Genomic DNA, 22096 nt, shown 5'->3' with positions numbered 1-22096 from the left:
ACTAGTAAACACAGAGAGAAGACCCTTCATCAGTTGTTGGCTGACTATCTACTCCTCATTTTGAGCAACGACAATATGAATCTTCAAAGACAGTTAGTCTCATAAATTCTAATGAAATAAAATTTAGGATTTATGGAGGGTCAAAGTTGGGAACAAAAACATGACAGTGGAGACATACAAGGAAACCGAATGAAGACAACCATGAAAGGTTGTTAGACCAGAACAAGAGAAAAATAGTGAACGCTGGGATATATATATATATAGATAGATAGATATATATATATATATATGTATATATACATATATACATATATATACAATTAAGGGTTTAGCAACAAGTTGCTTCACCACATACCGAAAATTTAGAAATAACAGCCAAAGAAAGCTAATTCTTTTAACTACAAATATGACTCCACAGACAATATTTGTAACTCACATAGACAAAAAGAAGAAAAAATAACGAAATCAAACAGACTACGATTAATTATGTACGTGTTTTGGGATTAGAATTATAAAAATTAATTTCCTTCATTGGCATAATATTTTGAGAATTATATATTTGACTGACCATTAATAATTCTTTACCCTATATCTGTAATGATATAGGGTACATGACCACAGTTAGTGAGCTGAAACTAGATGAAATAAATGACATATATATATATATATATATATATATATATATATATATGTATGTGTGTGTGTATGTATGTGTGTATGTATGTGTGTATGTATGTGTGTATGTATGTGTGTATGTATGTGTGTGTGTATGTGTGTATGTATGTGTGTATGTGTGTGTGTGTGTATGTGTGTGTGTGTGGATGGATGGATGGATGGATGGATGGATGGATGGATGGATGGATGGATGGATGGATGGATGGATGGATGGATGGATGGATGGATGGATGGATGGATGGATATACATTGACTTTCCACACTGTTTCTACCTACCATATTCAATGATAAGGCATTGGTTGGTTCAGGCCTATAGTTCAAGACACTTGCTCAGGATGCCATGCAGTGGGACTGAACCTGAAGCCACATGATTACAGACCTAGCTTCTTAGCCATAAAAAAAAACCAAAACAATATGATTGTTGGCAGGAAGACCTTTGATCATGGTCTGCTTGAACAGAGTTGGTCCGGAGCCAAACAACAACAAATTTATATATGGAGCTGACTTTGCTATAGATCAAAATACATTCTGCTTTGTGCAACACCTTTTACTGAGGAAACTTAAGTAAACATTAATGGAATATAATCACTTTTTACCCAGGATCACTTATACGATGTAACTATGTGGTGGTTTCCTTTTGTTTCCTGTATTGGATTCTGGTTTTGAAGAGTGATTTTGTTAATGTAAGCTGTATGTCAGCCATTAAAAGTTACACAATCAAGAAGCTGGTGTCTTCAAATTTCAACATTTAAACAACTAAAATATTTGATATTGAAAGTAAATCTATGGAATCTATAGTGTACAGTAGCATCAATATAACTTTGGTTTAGTCGTAAAGGTTTCAGTTTCTCAAGAATCTAAACTGTTGTTTTACTGCAAGAATTATTATTATTGAGATGGAAAAGGCGGTGAGCTGTCAGAATCGTTAGCACACCAGGAAAAATGCTTAGCGGCATTTCATCTGTCCTTACATTCTGAGTTCAAATTCCACTGAGGTTGGCTTTGCCTTTCATCTTTTCAGGGTTGAGGAAATAAGTACCAGCTGCGCACTGGGGCTGATGTAATTGACTAGACCCCCCCCCACCCTACAAAATTTCAAATCTTGTGCCTTTAGTAGAAAAGATTGTTATTGAGGTGGAATGGCAGTGAATTGGTAGATTCATGCGGCCATGCTGAGGCACTGCTTCAAGAAGGTTTCAGTGGAACAAATTGACCCCAGCGCTTATTTTTTTAAGTGTGGGCCTTATTCTATCATTCTCATTGGCGAAACTGATAAATTATGGGGATATAAACAATGGGGAACACCAGATACAAAGACACACAGACACACACACATGTACATGAACCATGCATGCACACACACATGCACACACATACACATATTAAGCGAAAGACTTGAATTTAGGTATTACAATAATTCTTTAGTTACATGCAGTTCAAACTGACATGGTATGAGTAGAATATGGTCCTTATATGTCATGAGGCAGCCATTTTCCAAGTTTAGGGACCTTTCTAAGTTGTTGAAGATGGCAATAGACAGTTGTATGGCTTGAATGAAGCTTGCTTGCCAATTCTTCAACAGAAACTGCATGGTATTTTTCAAGTTCTGCCAAAAGGAGCTTGTCATCAAACTCAATTGGACATCCTGTTTGGGCCTCATCTTTAAGGCTGAAATCTCCACTTCTGAATTTTACAAACCATTTTCTGCACATTCTTTCATTCAGGCACTCTTCTCCAAAAGCTACGTGAATATTTCAAATACTTCACTTTAGCTGTAGAGTTCCCTTTTTATAACTCATAAAGCCTTATGTGCCTCAGATGCCAATTAGATGCTCATGTTTGAAGAGCTATAATTGGTAAAATTTCAATTTGATTATCCCACAAAATGAAATTCAATTCATTTACATATGTCCAAATACATATAAATATTACTTAATGCCATGAGACACTCTAAAATTCTTATTTCTTTACTGCCCATAAGGGGCTACACACAGAGGGGACAAACAAGGACTGGTACTTATTTAATTGACTTATTTAATTGACCCCAAAAGGATGAAAAGCAAAGTCAACCTCGCTGGAATTTGAACTCAGAACGCAGCGACAGATGCAATACTGCCAAGCATTTCGCCCAGCATGCTAATGTTTCTGCCAGCTCGCTGCCTTAAAAACATTCTAAAATTCTGTTAAAACATTTACAAATTGAAAATATAGAAGTCCAGACATTACTTATGGGATGAACTGATAAGCACATATATTTTTGCATATGCAAATTTCGGTGTCTGTACTTGTAAATGGGTGTATTTATTTGTGCATGGGAAAGTGTGTGTGTGTGTGTGTATGTGTGTGTGTGTGTGTGTGTGTGTGCGGATCTATCTGCATATGTATATTAGCAACCTTAAATCTCATTCTTTCTCTGTCTATACAGAACAGGAATTTATAAACTAAATATACCATAATTTTCCAAGAGTAAATTGCATTACTTTTGAACCTCTGTCTGAAGAAAAGTGCACGGTATAGTTATATGTTGTAATATTACAAGATCACTTATATTTATATTCATGAATTGCATATACCATGTAGTGTTGAAATGCTCATAACTAAAGAATTAGATGTAACGTCATAAATTCCAGTCTTCAATTCAATATATTCTACTCTGCAACTAATTTATTAGCCCTGGAACTTTCAATTTGTATTGATGTTTTCTTTTAGGCAAACTGTCTACTTATATACACTCTGTTAGCCAGTATTTGCCAAAGTGCTGACTGTGGAACCAGCTGGGATTTATTAATCTCCTTTTATCTGACGTCTTTCATCTTTTACTAGTTTTTGTTATTGGACTTTGGCAATGCTGGAGCACCACCTCGAAGAGTTTAATCATAGATATTGATCCCAGAACTTATTTTCTCAGCCATGCATTTATACTATTGGTCTATTTATTTATTTATAATTATTATTATTATTTTTTTTTTTGTTGAACCACCAAGTTAGTTATGGGGATGTAAACAAGCCAACACCAGTCGAGTGGTATGGGGAACAAATAGAAATAGACAGAGAAACACATGCACATAGGCATACACACTCACACTCACACACACACATACTCACACACATATACCATGGGCTTCTTTCAGTTTTCGCCTATCAAATCCATTCACTCACACACATACACACGCACACACATACACATACACTCACACACACACAGTCACACACACACACACACACGTACCATGGGCTTCTTTCAGTTTCCGCCTATCAAATCCATTCACAAGGGTTTGATTGGCCCCAAACTACAGAAGAAGACATTTGCCCAAGGTGCAACACAGTGGGACTGTACCAACAACCATGTGATTTGGAGGGCTTCCACACAGTTTCCATCTACCAAACTCACACACAAGACTGAACTCAAACCCACTTTCTTGCAAATGAGCTTTTTAACTACACAGTATTACACCTGAAGCCATAAGAAAAACAAAATTACATACAGACGATTTCTTCCAGTCTTTTCTTGTGAGTAGATCCATCTTTCTTCTGATATCTCTACTCATCCTTCCAACAACTTCCTGCACCAGAAGTTCACTTTTCATAGCAATTTCCTCCTTGCAGTTGTCAATAAGTCGGTTCAAAGTGTTCAGACATTTCTCACCAATTTCTTCAGAGTCATGCAGTTCAGACATCGCTGCTGCTGTTTTCTCCCACTCAAGGTCATGTTTCAAACAGTCTAGGTAGGAACTGACATGCTGAATATTATTCAGGGTAATACATAACTACAAAAGATAATGAAAGAGAAACACAGACACAATTATTTATCATTAAGATGTTATTTATTGTTGCTATGGCAACAAAAAATAATATCAATCATGTTTATCATTGTGAGAAGATTCGCAATTATAAATTTATTGACAGATAACCTCACCAATAAAGTAAAACAATATGTGATGTTTTGCAATTAATTTGTATTGTTCTGACCTCAGTAAAGGTCACATGTGACCTCTACTGGCTCCAAGCTTTTGTAATTGTTATGTAGCCCTCCCCCGGTTCCCCTACCATGTTGACCCTAATTAAACAGCCATATGAACACAGACATTCCAGCTGTGACTGTCTTCTTATTTAGTATATCTAGATGAATGTATTGTTCCTCATGTGTTACCATTCTTTACGACAGAAGCAGTAAATGTCTTTTAACTTTTATTATTTATTCTTTACTTGCTTCTGTCATTAGAATGCGGCCATGCTGGAGCACTACTTTGAAGAGTTTTTAGTCAAACAGACCAACTCATACCTTTTTTTAAGCCTGGTATTTATTCTATCAGTTCTTTTGCCAAACTGCTAAGTTACAGGGATGCAAATAAACTGACACCGGTTGTCAAGCAGTGGTGGAGGACAGACACAGACACAAAATTACGCACACACATGCAGCCCAGGATATTAATCATCTGGAAACTGTTCAGCGACGTGCAACCAAGAGAACACCCTCCATCAGGCATTTGCCATATTCTGAACACCTTACTTCCCTGGGCATGGATACATTGAAACTCCGACGTCTGGCAGCTGACTTGGCAGACACCCATAAAATTATTAACCATCTTACTAACAATAACTCTGAGCATCTTTTCAAACTCCACCTGTCTAACATCCGTGGACATGTTTACAAAGTCAGAAAACAGCACAGCTCCCATGACTTTTGGAAACATTTTTTCATGCTAAGAGTTGCTGAAGCATGGAACAAACTGCCGGCATCAGTTGTTAGTTGTCGGAGCACTACATCCTTCAAAACTTCCATGCTTCCTGAGATTCGCCAACACTACACTTGATTTTCTCCCCTCCATACACATGCAAGCATGTATCTGACTCACACACTGTTCACTTTCCAGACATTTGTACATTACTGCATATGCTTTATATGCACTTTTGACAAGTTGTGGTGCACCTGAGCACTGTATACAATTATTTCATTATAATAATTATTATTATTATTATTATTATTATTATTATTATTATTATTATTATTATTATTATTATTATTATTATTATATGACAGGCTTCTTTCAGTTTCTGTCTACGAAATCCACATACAAGGCTTTGGTCAGCTTGAGGCTATAGCAGAAGACACTTGCCCAAGGTGCCCTGCAGTAAGACTGAACCTGGAACCATGTGGTTGGGAAGCAAACTTCTTACCACATAACCATGATCACTAAACACTGGTACAGAAGCTTCCTTATTGGCTTAACTAGATCTTAGTTGGTTCTAGCTCCATCAAAAATTAACTAGGCTCAAGTAAAACCCCTGTGGAATACTGCTCTCACCTCTGGGACAGTAATGCCACAACACACACAAACAACCTGGATTTATTAATCTTGGCCCACATCCTGAGGAACACAGACCGAGATCTGCGTATGAGTCACTTGACTTAGTGGAATTCAATCACTAATGGACATGAATAAAACCTAAAGCACCCAGAAGTACTCTCTCTTCTTTCTTGTCTTTTCTGTTGCTATTACAATAGCCTCTGTTTCTTGGAGCCGGCTGGTCTCATACCACCACCACTCAAGTACTCAACCCCTCCCCATCCCACTTGACTTTCCATTTCTAATCACACTTGGTACATCCTACTCCACTCTGTCCCATTCTAACCATTATCCCCAATCCTGTCTTCCCCATATCATCATCCCTCTGGAATCTTTTCCTTGCTCATGTCTTTCCTGCAGGTGTTGACATGCAACAGCTTAACTGGAACATTAATAGCATCAAACTCACTGTTTTGAGAGGATCTGGAAAGTTGTCTGGAAAGTTTGTGCCAATTTATAGTAGCTTACCTTTCCACTTATTTTAGAACATGGTTGAGTTCATAAAATAGGATTTGACTACACCTCCATTTAAAGCACAGTTTAATCTATCTTTTCATGGAAAAAGGTTTATGTTCCTATAACCTGTATTAATTCTGCAACACTTTAAAATGGAAGGAAAGAAAGTTCATTTTCGGCATATGATGCTTTGGGAGCCAGACAAAAATTGCTGCAGCTCGGCTGGGATGTGGTACCCCACCCTCCATATTCACCAGATATTGAACCTTTGGATTTCCACTTATTCAGGTCTCTGCAGAATAGTCTTAATGGTAAAAATTTCAATTCCTTGGATGACGTAAAAAGATACCTAGATGAATTCTTTGCCGTCAAACCACCTCAATTGCGAGAAGAGGGTATTTTCAAGTTAAAGGAAGGATGGAAACGCATTGTGCAACAAAATGGTTCATATTTGGTTGATAAAAATGTAATGGCAAGTATTTATTGACCTTTTTCTTTCCTTTAAAAATCAGCACGAACTTTCCGGACAACCCAATATAACAAACATTGATAATGTCTTTTCTGTCAGACTCAACAAACAAAGAGAAAAAGACCAAATGTTTCTGAACCTGATTCAGTTTATCATTCTCTAAAAGACACGATAAAACATGACATTCCAGAGAAATTAACTGGGAACTCGTCACCCCATGAAAAAGAGGATCAAAAATTGTTCCCTAACCATAGGCTGGCTTCATGGATTCTCATCATCATCATCATCATCATCATCATCATCATCAACGTTGTTGTCGTTTAATGCCCACTTTCAATACTGGCATGGGTTGGACGGTTTGACTGAGGGCTGGCGAACCAGGAGGCTGCACCAGGCTCCAATCTGATTTGGCAATATTTCTACAGCTTGATGCCCTTCCCAATTCCAACCACTCTGAGAGTGTAGTGGGTGCTTTTTACATGCCACCAGCATGAGGGTCAGTCAGGCAGTACTGGCATTGGCCACACTTGAATGGTGCTTTTTACATGCCACCAGCACGGGAGCCAGTCAGGCAGCACTGGCAACAACCACGCTCGAATGGTGCATTATACGTAGCATATATATTTCCCCAATGGATGGGATGCTAGTCCTTTGATGAGTTATTCACTTTTGCCAGCTGAGTGGACTTGTGGAAAGTGAAACAAAGTGTTTTCTTCAAAAACACAACGCATCGCCCAGTCCTGGAACAGAACCACAATTTTATTATCATGAGAGCAATACCCTAACCACAAAGCCATGCACCTCCACTCATTCCACATGACCATCCAGCAATGATCAATATAAGAGGTTATTTCAATGAAACAAAGATCAAAAGACTCAATCATAATACATAACTGCCTCCCTGTCAACTCTAGATAATTACACGACTGCCATCAGAGGTTGTCTAAAAATAAACCCCCTAAACAAAAAAGGCTTGAACAGACCAAACATAGTTCCTGTGTAAGAAACAGCACAAGTGAATCAAAATCAAAATTCTTTCAAGGCTATGACAGTGCTTATATTTGAATTTCCTATTTTATCATTATTATTCCAAGTTGGAACAATTGTAGATTTATAGAAATTATTCTCACATATTGGTTATTTAGAGTCTGTAATTATCTTCAGATATTAACAGTCTTTGCATTCTTTTCCTACTTTTTCACATCTGCAAAGATATTTTAAGACTTTTTCAGCTGGAAAAGGCCAAAATAAGTGGTATGAGAGATTTTCAGATCAGCTTAGAAGAGAAAATAATAACGTTGTGTATATATGTAGTTATATATATTTACATATAGATGAGTGTGTGTGTGTATCTATAGCTATCTATCAATTTATCTATCTGTGTGTGCATGTATATGTATGTGTGCGTGTCTGTAAGTGAGTGTTCATGTGTAAATATATATATATATTTACATAAATATAGACAAGTACACAGGAAGATATATATATATGTAGACAGATACACATATTATCTACCTAGCTATCTTCATATATGTGTGTGTGTATGTATGCATATTATATATATATATATATATATATATATATATATATAATATATATATATATATATATATATATATATGTATAATAATTGAGGGGGGATGTGTATGCCTGTGTGTGTGCATAGATAGATAGATAGATAGATAGATAGACAGACAGATAGACATATATATGTATATATATATACATACACACACACATACACATATATATATATACACACACACACATATGTATGCATATAAGTAATTAAATATGTGTGAGTATATTATATATATGTGTGTGTGTGTGTGTGTGTGTATACATATACACACATATATGTCCATATTCATACATCATATATATACATATATGACGTATGTACACACACATATGTGTTTATATGTGTGTATGAGTGCACACATGTGTGTATGAGTGTGTGCAGACCAAAATAAGACCACAATCTTTGAAAACATTTATGAATAGTTTCAAGTGAGAGCAGGAACCCTGTCAAGATATTTCTAAAGACAGTAACAGACAGTTGCCTCAATTTCAACCAATTCTTTATATCATTCAGATAAAATAGAACCAAATCATCTTTCTCCTTTACTGTTTTTTTATTCAAAAAATAGAAAAGAATTAATAAAAACATTAAAGAAAGAAAATTCCACTTTTTCTCTCCTTCTCAAAAGAAAAGAAAGAAAATAATAAAAAGAAGCTAAAATTAATATGATTCTTTTTTTAATTTTTTTCCTCATATTTTTTTGCATAAATTTAGAAGTATTGTTTTGTATATAATGTGAGACAAGCAGTAACTCTCTAGTGAAGGAGTTAGTTAAGTGAGTGACTTTTGGTCTGCGAATGACAGATGTGAAACGATGAAGAGGCACTAATGCTTGAACTAATTTATGGTAAGTACAATACAAACTTACCCACCTATAGTTAATAAATGATGCCAAAAAGTGGCCCAGAGTTATGGTTCATCAAATATCACTTCTCTTCTACCTCTCAACCTTTCTACCTACAATATATAACCTGTCATCTCATTGGGTAAGAAATATATTAATATGTGTCTTGACTTGAAGCGCTTCTTATTTACCTCTCTGACATTATAACGTATGGCTGTCATAACTGTCCTCATACGTCGTCATCATCATCATTATCATCGATCATCATTATCATCATTATCATCATCACCATCATCATCATCACTACCACCACCACCATCATCATCATCACCATCATCATCATCACCATCACCGTTACCATTAACATTGTCAACATCCACACCATCATCATCAACATCATCATCATCGTCGTCGTCATCATCATCGTCGTCACATCTACATCTGCATCAGTGTTTGCATACACATACAGGCACATAAACACACAGATACACACATATGTGTATATGTTCTCTTCTACTTTTAATTATTTGAATTCTTCATCTGAGAAAGGAGCTGTTTTATAACAAAGATATACAGCGCCATTATTGGAATGTAGATGACAAAAACAAATTCACATTTTAGACTTGAGGAAAGTCTTGCACATCTTTACTGTTCCACTTACAGATCGTATTTGTAATGTGTGAATTAACTGGTCAAGTCATTTTCTGAAAACCCTAGCTTATCCAGATTATCACTTAGCCATTTAATCTCAAGCTAAGTGCACCAATTACTATTGGTATAAATGTAAATTTATAATCAGGATATAAAAACTGGAAGTTTCAGTGCAGTTGTTTGTAGTTATCCTCTTTCTTTTTGACATTCACATCAGCAGGGCAGCATTTTCTATAGAATTGGATCGGCCTGTAACCCATAGACAGAAACTATAGAAACCCTTCAGGTGAAATGCACTTCATCATTATCATCATCATCGTTTAACGTCTGTTTTCCGTACTAGCATGGGTTGGATGGTTCAACCAGGGTCTGGGAAGCCAGGAGGCTGCACCAGGCTCCAGTCTGATCTGGCAGTGTTTCTACAGCTGGATGCCCTTCCTAACGCCAAGCACTCCGAGAGTGAAGTGGGTGCTTTTTACGTGCCACCGGCACAGATGCCAGGGGACGCTGGCAGCGGCCACAGTCGGTTGGTGCTTTTTACATGCCACCGGCACAGAAGCCAGTTAAGGCGGCGCTGGCATTGGCCACGTTCAGATGGTGCTTTTTACGTCCACCGGCACAGGTATCACAACTACAATTTCCATTTGATATTCATTTTGACGTTGATGTTCTTGACTCAATAGGTCTCCTCAAGCACAGCAGGTCACCCTACGATCCAAGGTAAGCACAGCAGGTTGTTCAGCCTGCAATCCAAGGTACTTTGGATGAGCTGGGGCTATGCGAAACTGGTGTAAACTTGTAATCCATAAAGGTGCAGCCATGTCTATCACCATGATTCTGTCTGAGGATTTTACTATGGATACATATGTCTATGGAACACTTACTCAGAAGCAAGTCTCTAATTTGATTGGTCCGTCTCTTGCTTCAACTCTGCAAGCCTTGTCACATGGATGTGACATCACCAGCCTTAATCTATTCAGCTATTATTGCCACAGGAAGTGCTTTGATGAACTTTCTCTCTTGGTTCCCAATCGCTTTGTGCCATCTCACCAAACTCAGAACTCACAGCATCTTTATCCAGATGTTGTTGTGTTTCCACAAACAAAGAAGACTTTCAATAATCATAGCTTTTTTTCCTTGAAATACCAAACTTCGGAACTCTCTTCCATTTCATTGTTCTCCCCACTTTTTATGACCTGAACTGTTTCAAGTCTAATGTAAATTCATTCCTTTCATCTTAATATTTCTTTCTTCATAGATTCTTACATGAAGTGGTTTCTCACCTAGCTTGGGACTTTCTTGAGCATACAAGTACCTGTATATTCTTCAGGCATTTGTACACTCAATGTCACCCTTGAGTAGATTCTCAGTGTGACACACAGCGTGGCAAGACAGAGTCTGGTAAATTACAGATGCGGATACATTGGACTACATTCCACACTGTTTCTGTCAACTCATTTCAGTTCAGTCATAACACTTGAGTCAACCCCAAACTCCTGTGGAAGACATCTTGCTCAAAATAGTGCACTCTGGGACTCAACACAGAATCTTGTGATTATAAAACAAATTTTTGTAATTACACATATGCATGTACATACACTAACACACACATACACACATGCACGCACAAACATACAAAAATGCATGCTTATATATCATCATCATCATCGTTTAACATCTGTTTTCCATGCTGGCATGGGTTGGACAGTTTGACTGAGGTCTGGAGAGCCAGTGGCTGCACCAGGCTCCAATCTGATCTGGCAATGTTTCTACAGCTGGATGCCCTTCCTAATGCCAACCATGAGTGTAGTGGGTGCTTTTTATGTCCCACTGGGGTACTGGCATCGGCCACATTTAGATGGTGCTTTTTACATGCCACCGGCACAGGGATCAGTCAGAGGGTACTGGCATATATATATATATATATATATATATATATATATATTATATATATATATTATATATATATATATATTATATATATACATATATATATATGTATATATATATATATGTGTCAATGATACATGTTAGTGAGATGTGGGCCCGGAATGCAGAAGACATGCAAAGGCTAGAGGGAAATAAAGTTAGTATGTACCATTTGACATACAGTGTCAGTGTACCTGTGCCACAGAGCACAAGTCTCTTGGGGGAAAAGTTGGGCATAAGAAGAATTAGATACAGTGTGCAAGAGAGAAGACTGCGCTGGTTTGGTCATGTGATGTATATGGATGTAGATAGTTGCAGAAGTGTCAATCACTGAAAGTGGATGAAACTTGCGGAAGAAGGAGACCCAGAAAGACATGGGACAAAGTAATGAAGGTCAATCCCAAGACACAGAGCCTTATGGAGGAGATGACTAAGGACTGAGATATCTAACATGTTGCTGTATTCAAGAAGACATGTCCACCACAACGGAATTGATACTGGTGCTGGTGCCACATAAGAAATGCTGCTGCTGTTGGTGCCATATAAAAAGCACCCAGTGCATTCTGTGGAGTGCTTGGCATTACGAAGGGCATCCAGCTGTAGAAACCATGAGAGAACAGACAATGGAGCCTGATGAGGCCCCTGGCCTTACTAGCTCTGGCCAAACCGTCAGCATGGGAAATGGACATTAAATAATGATGATGATGATTAAGATGATGACTCACCTACATACAAATAACATACATACATATATAATATATATATATATATATATTATATATATATATATATACATACATATATATATATATATTATATATAATATATATATATATATATATATTATATATATATATATATATATAATATATATACATATATAAATATATGGCTGCTCGCTTAGCCAGCGAGGTGGCGTCATTTGAAGGCTAAAACAATGCTAAGCGCATTGTGACCAGCGATGTGTAGCAACATCTGATAGCCTGGTCAGTCACGGTGATATCAATGTGTATATATATATATATATATACATATATATATACATATATATGTATGTATATATACACACATGTACACAGGCATGCATACACACAAGCATAAGCATATACTTACACATATATACACCTACACACAACTGTATTTATACATACAATGTACTGTGTGCATTATGAGGAAGATGATCATGATGGTGATGATGATTATGAAGGTCATAGCACATATATACTCACCTATATACATACACATATTTATATATATATATACGCACACACACACACACACATACATATATGTACGCACACATGCACACATGAAAGAACTTAATAAAAATGCTGAAGTATATATCTCAGCTCCTGCCTCAATTTACTCTCATCTCTCATTTCCCCTAAAATTGCCGTCAATAACAGAACTGAACATTCAAAGCCGACATTGCAATAAGGTTCCAATTTTAAAAAGAATCAGTTGCTTTGTATGTGTCCGTGCTTGTGTGCATAAGTGTGTGGGGGTGCGCATGTTTGTGTGGGGGTTTGGGTGTGGGTGTGTGGATGTTGTGTGTGTGTGTGTATACGAGGCATGTGTGCAGGCATGTGTCATCTGTTAGACTTATTTGGCTCGAAAAGAAACAGAACTTTTTTATGTGTGTGTTTGTGTATATATACACACACACATACATACACACATATATATATATATATACTTATATATATATACACACACACGCATGTATAAATGTAAATATTTATATATATATAAATATACATGTATATATGTACATATTAACTATGTATGTATATATATACATATGCGTATGTGTGTATATGTATAGAGGTAGTAATGTATGTATGTATGTATGTATGTAAATAAGTGTGTGTGTGTGTACACACACACATACACACATACACACACACAAACCACACACTGACATAGGGAGAGAAAGAGAGTTAAAAGCGGAGAGTTGAAAGAGATGTGTGCGTTGCAGTGAAATTGCAGATAATGGTAAATAATCTTGGTGGAATTGTATGCAGCTTGGAATAATGCCTGAGACATGTTTAAAGATATATGCTGTTTGTTGTTGAAGAATCATCATTGTCAGTCGGTTAATAATCTAGTAGAGAATTGTACAAGTGGGGGAATTTCCTGAAGAAGAGGAGAGAGAAGTGTATTTTAGTGAAGAGGCTGCCTCATTACTCTCAGCTGATAGTGGACCAGATATAGGAAGAGAAATGGTGCACAGTATCATCATCATCATCATCATCATCATTGAAAATCCGTTTTCCATGCTGGCATGGGTTGTACAGTTTGACAGAAGCTGGCCTAGCTAGGAGCTGGCTTGGAGCACATGGATGTGTGTGTGTGTGTGTGTATGTATGTGTATATAAGGTTGTGTTTCCAAAATTCTCTACTCCTAGCATGCCTATGAACCCCTTTCTCTTCATGGCTCTTATACTGTTCACTTTTCTGTCTTATACGTGTATGTATTTTGCTGGTGGCACGTAAAAGGCACCATCCGAATGTGGTCAATGCCAGGTCTGCCTGGCTGGCTCCTGTACCAGTGGTATGTAAAAAAGCACCATCTGAATGCGAATGCAGCCAATGCCAGTGACTCCTGACTGACTCCTATGCCAGTGGAATGTAAAAAGCACTATCTCAACGTGATCAATACCAGGCCCATCTGACTGGTTCCCATGCCGGTGGCACATAAAAAGCACCACCTGAACATGGTTGATGGCAGTGCCCCCTGACTGACTCCCGTGCTGGTGGCATGTAAAAAGCACTATCTCAATGTGATCAATGCTTGGTCCACCTGACTGGCTCCCATGCCGGAGGCTCTAAAAAGCACCATCCAAATGTGGCCGATGCCAGTGCTCCCTGACTGGCTCCCATGCTGGTGGCATGTAAAAAGCACCCACTACACTCTCAGAGTGGTTGGTGTTAGGAAGGGTATCCAGCTGTAGAAACTCGGCCAGATCAGATTGGAGCCTGGTGCAGCCGCTGGCTTTCCAGACCTCAGTCAAACCATTCAACCCATGCCAGCATGGAAAACGGACCTTAAACGATGATGAGGACGACGACGATTATGATGATGATGATGATGACTGTTTGTGTATTTTAGTACTTACTGTTATTTTGCTTTTCAGCTGACTCATTGCTGCTTTCTGATCTGAATTTTGCTCTTTTCTAATGATTCATATTTTATTAGGTTACTAACATCGGTTATATCTTATCTAGTTATTAACATCAATATTATCTTTATTAATCACTCATTTTTGTCATATTTTATCCAATCCCTCACCTCAATCATATCTTAATTGGTAATTAACATCACTGAGCATTAGAATTCTCATTAACACTATATCAATCATATCTCACCAGTTCACTGGTCATCAATCACTTGTTATTTATTCATTAATATGCCATCTTATAACATCATTAACATCAGTCATATTTTACCTGGTTATTAATGTCAGTCATAAACCCTTTGTAGTCCTTTGAACATTAATCATATCTTACCTGGTTATTAACATTAGTCATATATCTTACCTGATCATTAACATCAAAGTGATGCACCTGTTCATCATAATATCTATTGTTCCTCAAAATGGTATGGATCTTCTCAGCATAAAACTTGACAGAATCACAGATCAACTGTCAAAAAATCATTATTAGATTTCATTAGAATTTAAAATATCAGAAAGAAATAATTTATCGATGGAATATCACAAAAGTTTCCCTAAAGTAAATCAAGAAAACATTTCCTCATGCCAGCATGAGCTGGATAGATCTACCATTCATTTTAGTTCTGCATCATCTTATCTCGCAGGCTTAGTATTCTAAGATCTTACCTAACTGCTTGTCATCTCTTCATTTGTTTACTTCACTCACAAGCATCATTCACAATTAATGTATCCAAAGCTCCTTTTCCATTCACATCACATTTCCCTCTCAGTACAGTTGTCTTTCTTACATATGCACCAACCAATCTCTTTAATATGCAACAACTCAATCAATTCTACAGTCAGCACATCCAACATATTTCTCTCAAGCCATTAACAGATTTTCCACATTCGTTGTTTTCATTACATTACTCTATAATATCATGCCTCTCACACATACAATATACAGTCTGTCCTTTCTGGTCAAAGAGAAGCAATAACACCCTCAAGCAACAACACCCTTGAACAGAAGCACCCTTAACTTTCTTTACATCCTCTTATTTTTACACACAATCTTCCATAACTTACCAAAATGGTGTAGCTCTACATCTTTTTAAAATCAAAGACCAACATAGCACTTGTGGCTTTCAGAAACATTTTTTCCATGTTCAGTATTGTCAAAGCATGAAATAAATTATAAATTACCCTCATCAGTCGTTAGTTGTCAGGACATTGTATTCTTAAAAAATCCTATACTTCCCAAAATTCACTGCCACTACTCCAACACACTTATGGACCCTTTCTTCTTTATGGCTCCTTTATTGTTCTTCAAATATAACTAACCTTGGTTCTAAAGACTGTGGATCACTGAAGTAACATGATTGCCCACAACACTATAGAAAACCATATAGAAACTTCATTCCTATTTTGATTTAGACTTCATTACATGAGGTTTTTGGGGTTTTTTTCCTACAGCCAAAAGTAAAAAGTAACCTTTGATATGGTTGATCAATCAATCCCAACCGACTAGGACTCAAAGTACAAGTTGTACTGTTCATCCTTTCATTTGCTGAATACAAAACGCGGTTCATGAGACAACTGTTTAGATTAATTTTTTGAAGTCATCATCTGACCCTTGAACCCTAATCCATTCAGTGGTGTTGTGTAATTATGTTTGTAGCTGTAATTGTAGTCATGGCTGTAGTTTAGCCAATGGTTTTGCCTATAGATGGAAGTGCTGTTGAGGTGACAGTTGCAATAGTAGCTGTGGGTATAGTTTCAGTTATATCTGTAGCTGTTGCTATGGTTAGGATTGCAGTTTTGGCTGTAGTAGTTACTTTATTTGTGGTTGTAGATGTAGTTTGTAACTAAAAAGTAAAGAGCCCTACTTCGGCCATGAAAGACCATGAGATTGCACCTAGAAAGTTCCCCTCTGAGGAACAAGTCCAGGTAAGGTTGTTTATGGAAGCCTAACAGTCGCCCATGCATACCAGCCTCGCCTCTCCATGCCACCAGTGTTATCCAAGAGAAAGGCAAAGGGGCCGATACAGCTTGGCACCAGTGACGTCGCAACTCATTTCTACAGGTAAATGAACTGGAGCAACATGAAATAAAGTGTCTTGCTCAAGAACACAACACACAGCCTGCCCAGTCAGGGAATCGAACTCACGACTTCATGATGGTGAAGCTGACACTCTAACCACTGAGCCAAGCACAGGGCCATCTGTGTTTCTAGATATACTGTAATTGTAGTATGGCCTGTAGTGGTAACTGCAGTTCTAGATATAGATATAGCTGTAGTATATCTACAACAGAACACTTACATCTGTTATCTTTGTGATTGCCATCATTGCAACGTCAGCATTGTTGTAGTCAATCTCTCTCCATTCTTGAGCGATCTGCAGAATAATAGAATAACAAAACAAACAGAATGTTTGAAATAATGGAATTTAATGAATAGTAGAATATCTATTAGTAAGTATAAAGGAACAAAAGTGAACAAACAGACTGCTAGACTCTATGAGATAATTTGGAAAATGGACAAAGTTTTGTGTTTTGTAAAGACAAATGAATTATATTGGTATGGGCAGTTGGGTAGCTGTAATGAGGTTGAAAATTTCTTGCTGTTGTCGCTGTTGTTGTTGCTGTTGTTGTTGTTGTTTTTAACCCTAGCCCTTTCTCTGATCCAGTCAGCAGAACTATTATAACTGATGATATTCCAGTTGTAACCACCACTGCTGCCCCCCCCCCACCACCACCACTCATTTAAAAGTCTGCGTTATCAAAATGTATCCATTTTTTTTTTTCAAGATACTAGTATGTGAAGAGGAGGATGGGAATGAGAGGGTGGGGAGTGAAAGAGAGGGGAGGAATGTGATGGACGGATGATGATGATGATGAGGTGTGGATGTGAAAGGGAGAGGCGGGACGAGAAGACGGAAGGAGGAAGAGAGGGCAGAAGAAGGAGGAGGGGAGGCGGGAGCAAGAGGAGGTGGAAAAGAAGAGGTTGGAAGGAGGAGGAGGAGGAGATGGTGGAAGGAGGAAGCAAGAGGAGAGGGTGAAAGGAGGAGGAGAAGGAGGTCAAAGAACGAAGGGGAGGAGTGGGTGGAATGGCAAGAGGATGGGAGGAAACAGGTGGAAAGAAGGTGGGAGGAGGAAGGTGGAATGGAATGAGGACGGGAGGAGGAGAGTGGAAATGGGAGGGTGGTGCATCTAAAGATTTTGTCAGTGAACAGGTTGCAGTTTCAAGCAACAAAAATTTTGGCACCATATTAGTAATAAATGTTTAAGTGAAGTTAACGCTCTCCTTGTGCTTCTGAATGGCTAAAATGTGTCTTCCAATCGGCAATTGCTATATTGCTATATATGTGTGGTAAGTAGCTTGCTTATGAACCACATGGTTCCGGATTCAGTCCCACTGCGTGGCACCATGGGCAAGTGTCTTCTACTATAGCCTCGGGCCAACCAAAGCCTTGTGAGTGGATTTGGTAGACAGAAACTGAAAGAAACCCATCATATATGTGTATATATGTGTATGTGTGTGTGTGTGTGTGTGTGTGTGTGTGTGTGTGTGTGTTTGTGTGTCTGTGTTTGTCTCTCCAACATCACTTGACAACCAATGGTGGTGTGTTTACATCCCCATAAATTAGCGGATCGGCAAAAGAGACCGATAGAATAAGTACTAGGCTTACAGAGAATAAGGCCTAGGGTCGATTTGCTCAACTAAATGCAGTGCTCCAGCATGGCCATAGTCAAATGACTGAAACAAGTAAAAAAGTAAAAGAGTATATATATATATACACACACACATACATATATAGACAGACAGACAGATATAGTTAAAGATACATATATATATATACACACATATATATGTATGTATGTATGTATGTATGTATAGCAACAGGCAGGCATTGGACAGGCAACTTTTGAGGCAATACTAGATTATGTAAGAGAACTGTGTTAGCCTAGTATTACTGTAAATCCAAGAGAATTGAAGTTTACTTTTATTTTGTGGGAATTTTTCTTGTTTTATTTCTTTATTTTTTCGAAATATAATCAATTCTCCATTGCTTAATTTATAAACACCACTGCAAGGTTTGAACATGTGATCACAGCATTTATAGTCTTGAGACTTTTATATTGACAAACTCAACCTCAAAACCTAAACACTCATTAAATGACCAGAAGAATGAATTATTTAATAACATTATTGAAATAAATCAATATAATTAGCTTCTTTTTTTTTTTGCTAAATCTGTCAATATTTAATCTCATATATATCTCTGTGGTTTAGCTTCTCAATAACTCATACAGTTCTACACACTGCTCTGAAAATTCCCAATAGCCTCATTTCCCATTGGCATTCTACCGGGTTAGTGGAACATTTCTACAAAGAACTTAACGAAGATTAGCAAATTTAAATTGTCCCCGCCCATATGATTTAGGTAAAAGCATTTAGTTATTTGAAAATGAGCCAGAATCAATAAAGAAAATTGAAGACTTGTAGTTTCTTCAACTATCAATCATCATGTATATGGCACTAGATAGATGCTTGGAACGACCACAGCATTGCCAGACAATATTATGTCAAATCTAATCAATAGTGGGACACTCAAATTTGGTTCCTCTTTAATTCTACTGTCTCTGGCTAAAGACCAGAGATCTTGACAAAACTTGGGGACCAGCATATTGTTATAATATCATGCGGTGGTGGAAGGAAATAATGTGTTATGTTGAAATTATTTTCTATTTTGTTTCTTTATTTAATCGTTTGATTATTGTGGCCTTACATCTAATTTTACATGTTGGCCATGTTCGAAAAATTTGAACATATTGTAAATTGTTGGAACAATTTGCTTTTACAATTGAATGTGTCTTCTTCCTTTCTATTGCTAACCATTCAACCAGCAAATATAATATTCCATATTTTATCTCCGCTGACCATATTAAGATCATTGATAGTTAGATTCTAGCCAATGCATTATTACAGAAGTTTCTCTTACCAATGTCTTATCAATATTTTCTTAAGTTTATTCGGATAATCCAGAATTGATTCTGAGTCAATATGAATCCTTTAAGGAAAACAGGGGTCATATAAGTATCCTTCAGGAAGAATTAGAAGAACATTTTGTTTAAAAATATTACAAATTGAAGGCAGTGAGCTGGCAGAAACGTTAGCACACCGGGCAAAATACTGAGCAGTATTTCGTCTGCTGTTACGTTCTGAGTTCAAATTCCACCGAGGTCGACTTTGCCTTTCATCCTTTCAGAGTCGATTAAAGAAGTACCAGTTATGCACTGGGGTCGATATAATCAACTTAAACTGTTTGTCTGTCCTTGTTTGTCCTCTCTGTGTTTAGCCCCTTGTGGGTAGTAAAGAAATAGGTATTTCGTCTGCCGTTACATTCTGCGCTCAAATTCCGCCGAGGTTGACTTTACCTTTCATCCTTTCAGGGCCGATAAATTAAGTACCAGTTACGCACTGGGGTCGATGTAATCGACTTAATCCATTTGTCTGTCCATGTTTGTCCCCTTGTGGGTAGTAAAGAAATAGATATTACAAAACTAAAAATCATCATCATCATCATCATCATCGTTTAACGTCCGCTTTCCATGTTAGCATGGGTTGGACGGTTCAACTGGGGTCTGGGAAGCCCAAAGGCTGCACCAGGCCAGTCAGATCTGGGGGTATTTCTACAGCTGGATGCCCTTCCTAACGCCAACCACTCCGTGAGTGTAGTGGGTGCTTTTTATGTGCCACCGACACAGGTGCCAGACGAGGCTGGCGAACGGCCACGCTCGGATGGTGATTTTTATGTGCCACCGGCACGGAGACCAGTCGATGCGGTTCTGGCTATGGCCACGTTTGGATGGTTCTCTTATGTGCCACCGGCACTGGTACCACAAACTACAAATTCCATTTCTAGAGATGATCAATGGAGTGACCTTCCTTCAGTTCTATTATTGCCTTTAGTAATGGTAGGACTGATAGTATTTGCATTTTTTGTTATCTTTCTTGGACATCTTATTTACTCACATCATTTTTAATTTCAATCTTCTGTATATCTGTGGGATCTATGGATTTTTTACGAGTTTCTTCTCCATCTGTATTTTTACCATTTCTGATTTCCACATTACAGTCTATTCAATTATTTTTCTTGGTTTAAATCCTCTGACTAAACAGATACTTATACACCATTTCTTTATTTGGGGGATCTGGCAGGGAATGGCGCAATTAGATCCTAGCACCATAACCCTGCAAATGTCAAATAACGAGTGATGTAGAAATCTTGATGTGAGATAAGTGGAGATGACAGGAACATGGATGATGGAGAATGGATTCAAGATAATATCAAAATGGTAAGCTGGATATTCCAGGAACTGATAAGTAGACAATTGAGAGTTGTCTCAGTTGGACTAGACAGAAAACAAATGACCAAAGCAATGACAATTCCAGAGCTCTTTCAGTACACAATAGAGATAGTTTGTCATTAACTGATGTCATTTGGTGGTTGTTGTGTTGTTGTTGTTGTTGTCAAGCAAGTTAATATTTCCTCATGGCCAGACATTTTCAGAATATTGGAACCAAATGACACTGCTTGTATGACAGTGACATTCATTTACAACTACCCTATGAGGCGCAGGAGTGGCTGAGTGGTAAGTAGCTTGCTTACCAACCACATGGTTTGGGGTTCAGTCCCATTGCATGGCACCTTGAGCAAGTGCCTTCTACTATAGCCTTGGGCTGACCAAAGCTCCTGAGTGGATTTGGTAGGCTGAACTGAAAGAAGCCTATCGTATGTGTGTGTGTGTGTGTGTATGTGTGTGTGCATATGTGTGTGTGTGTGTGTGTGTGTGTGTGTGTGTGTGTGTGTGTGTGTGTGTGTGTTCGTGTGTCTGTGTTCAGCCCTACAAACATCACTTGACAACCGATGCTGGTGTGTGTACAGCCCCATAACTTAGCAGTTCGGCAAAAGAGACCAATAG

At 37.8% G+C, this 22096-nt stretch overlaps 1 protein-coding gene across 2 annotated transcripts in view; it reads right to left on the bottom strand.

Annotated features, from left to right (window-relative positions):
- The window catches only part of LOC115216786 (protein unc-13 homolog D), a 527921-nt gene that overhangs the window by 91513 nt on the left and 414312 nt on the right, over positions 1-22096 (bottom strand). For both annotated transcript variants that reach the window (XM_036504398.1, XM_029786361.2), the window contains exons 18-20: positions 17431-17505; positions 15495-15599; positions 4161-4442 (exon numbers count right to left, since the gene is read on the bottom strand). In XM_036504398.1, the coding sequence (XP_036360291.1) occupies positions 4161-4442; positions 15495-15599; positions 17431-17505 (462 nt within the window). The remainder of the gene's footprint in view (positions 1-4160; positions 4443-15494; positions 15600-17430; positions 17506-22096) is intronic.

The sequence above is a fragment of the Octopus sinensis genome, linkage group LG1 (assembly GCF_006345805.1).
Source record: "Octopus sinensis linkage group LG1, ASM634580v1, whole genome shotgun sequence".
NCBI classification, from domain to species: Eukaryota; Metazoa; Mollusca; class Cephalopoda; order Octopoda; family Octopodidae; genus Octopus; species Octopus sinensis.
This window is presented reverse-complemented; position numbering and strand designations above follow the sequence as displayed.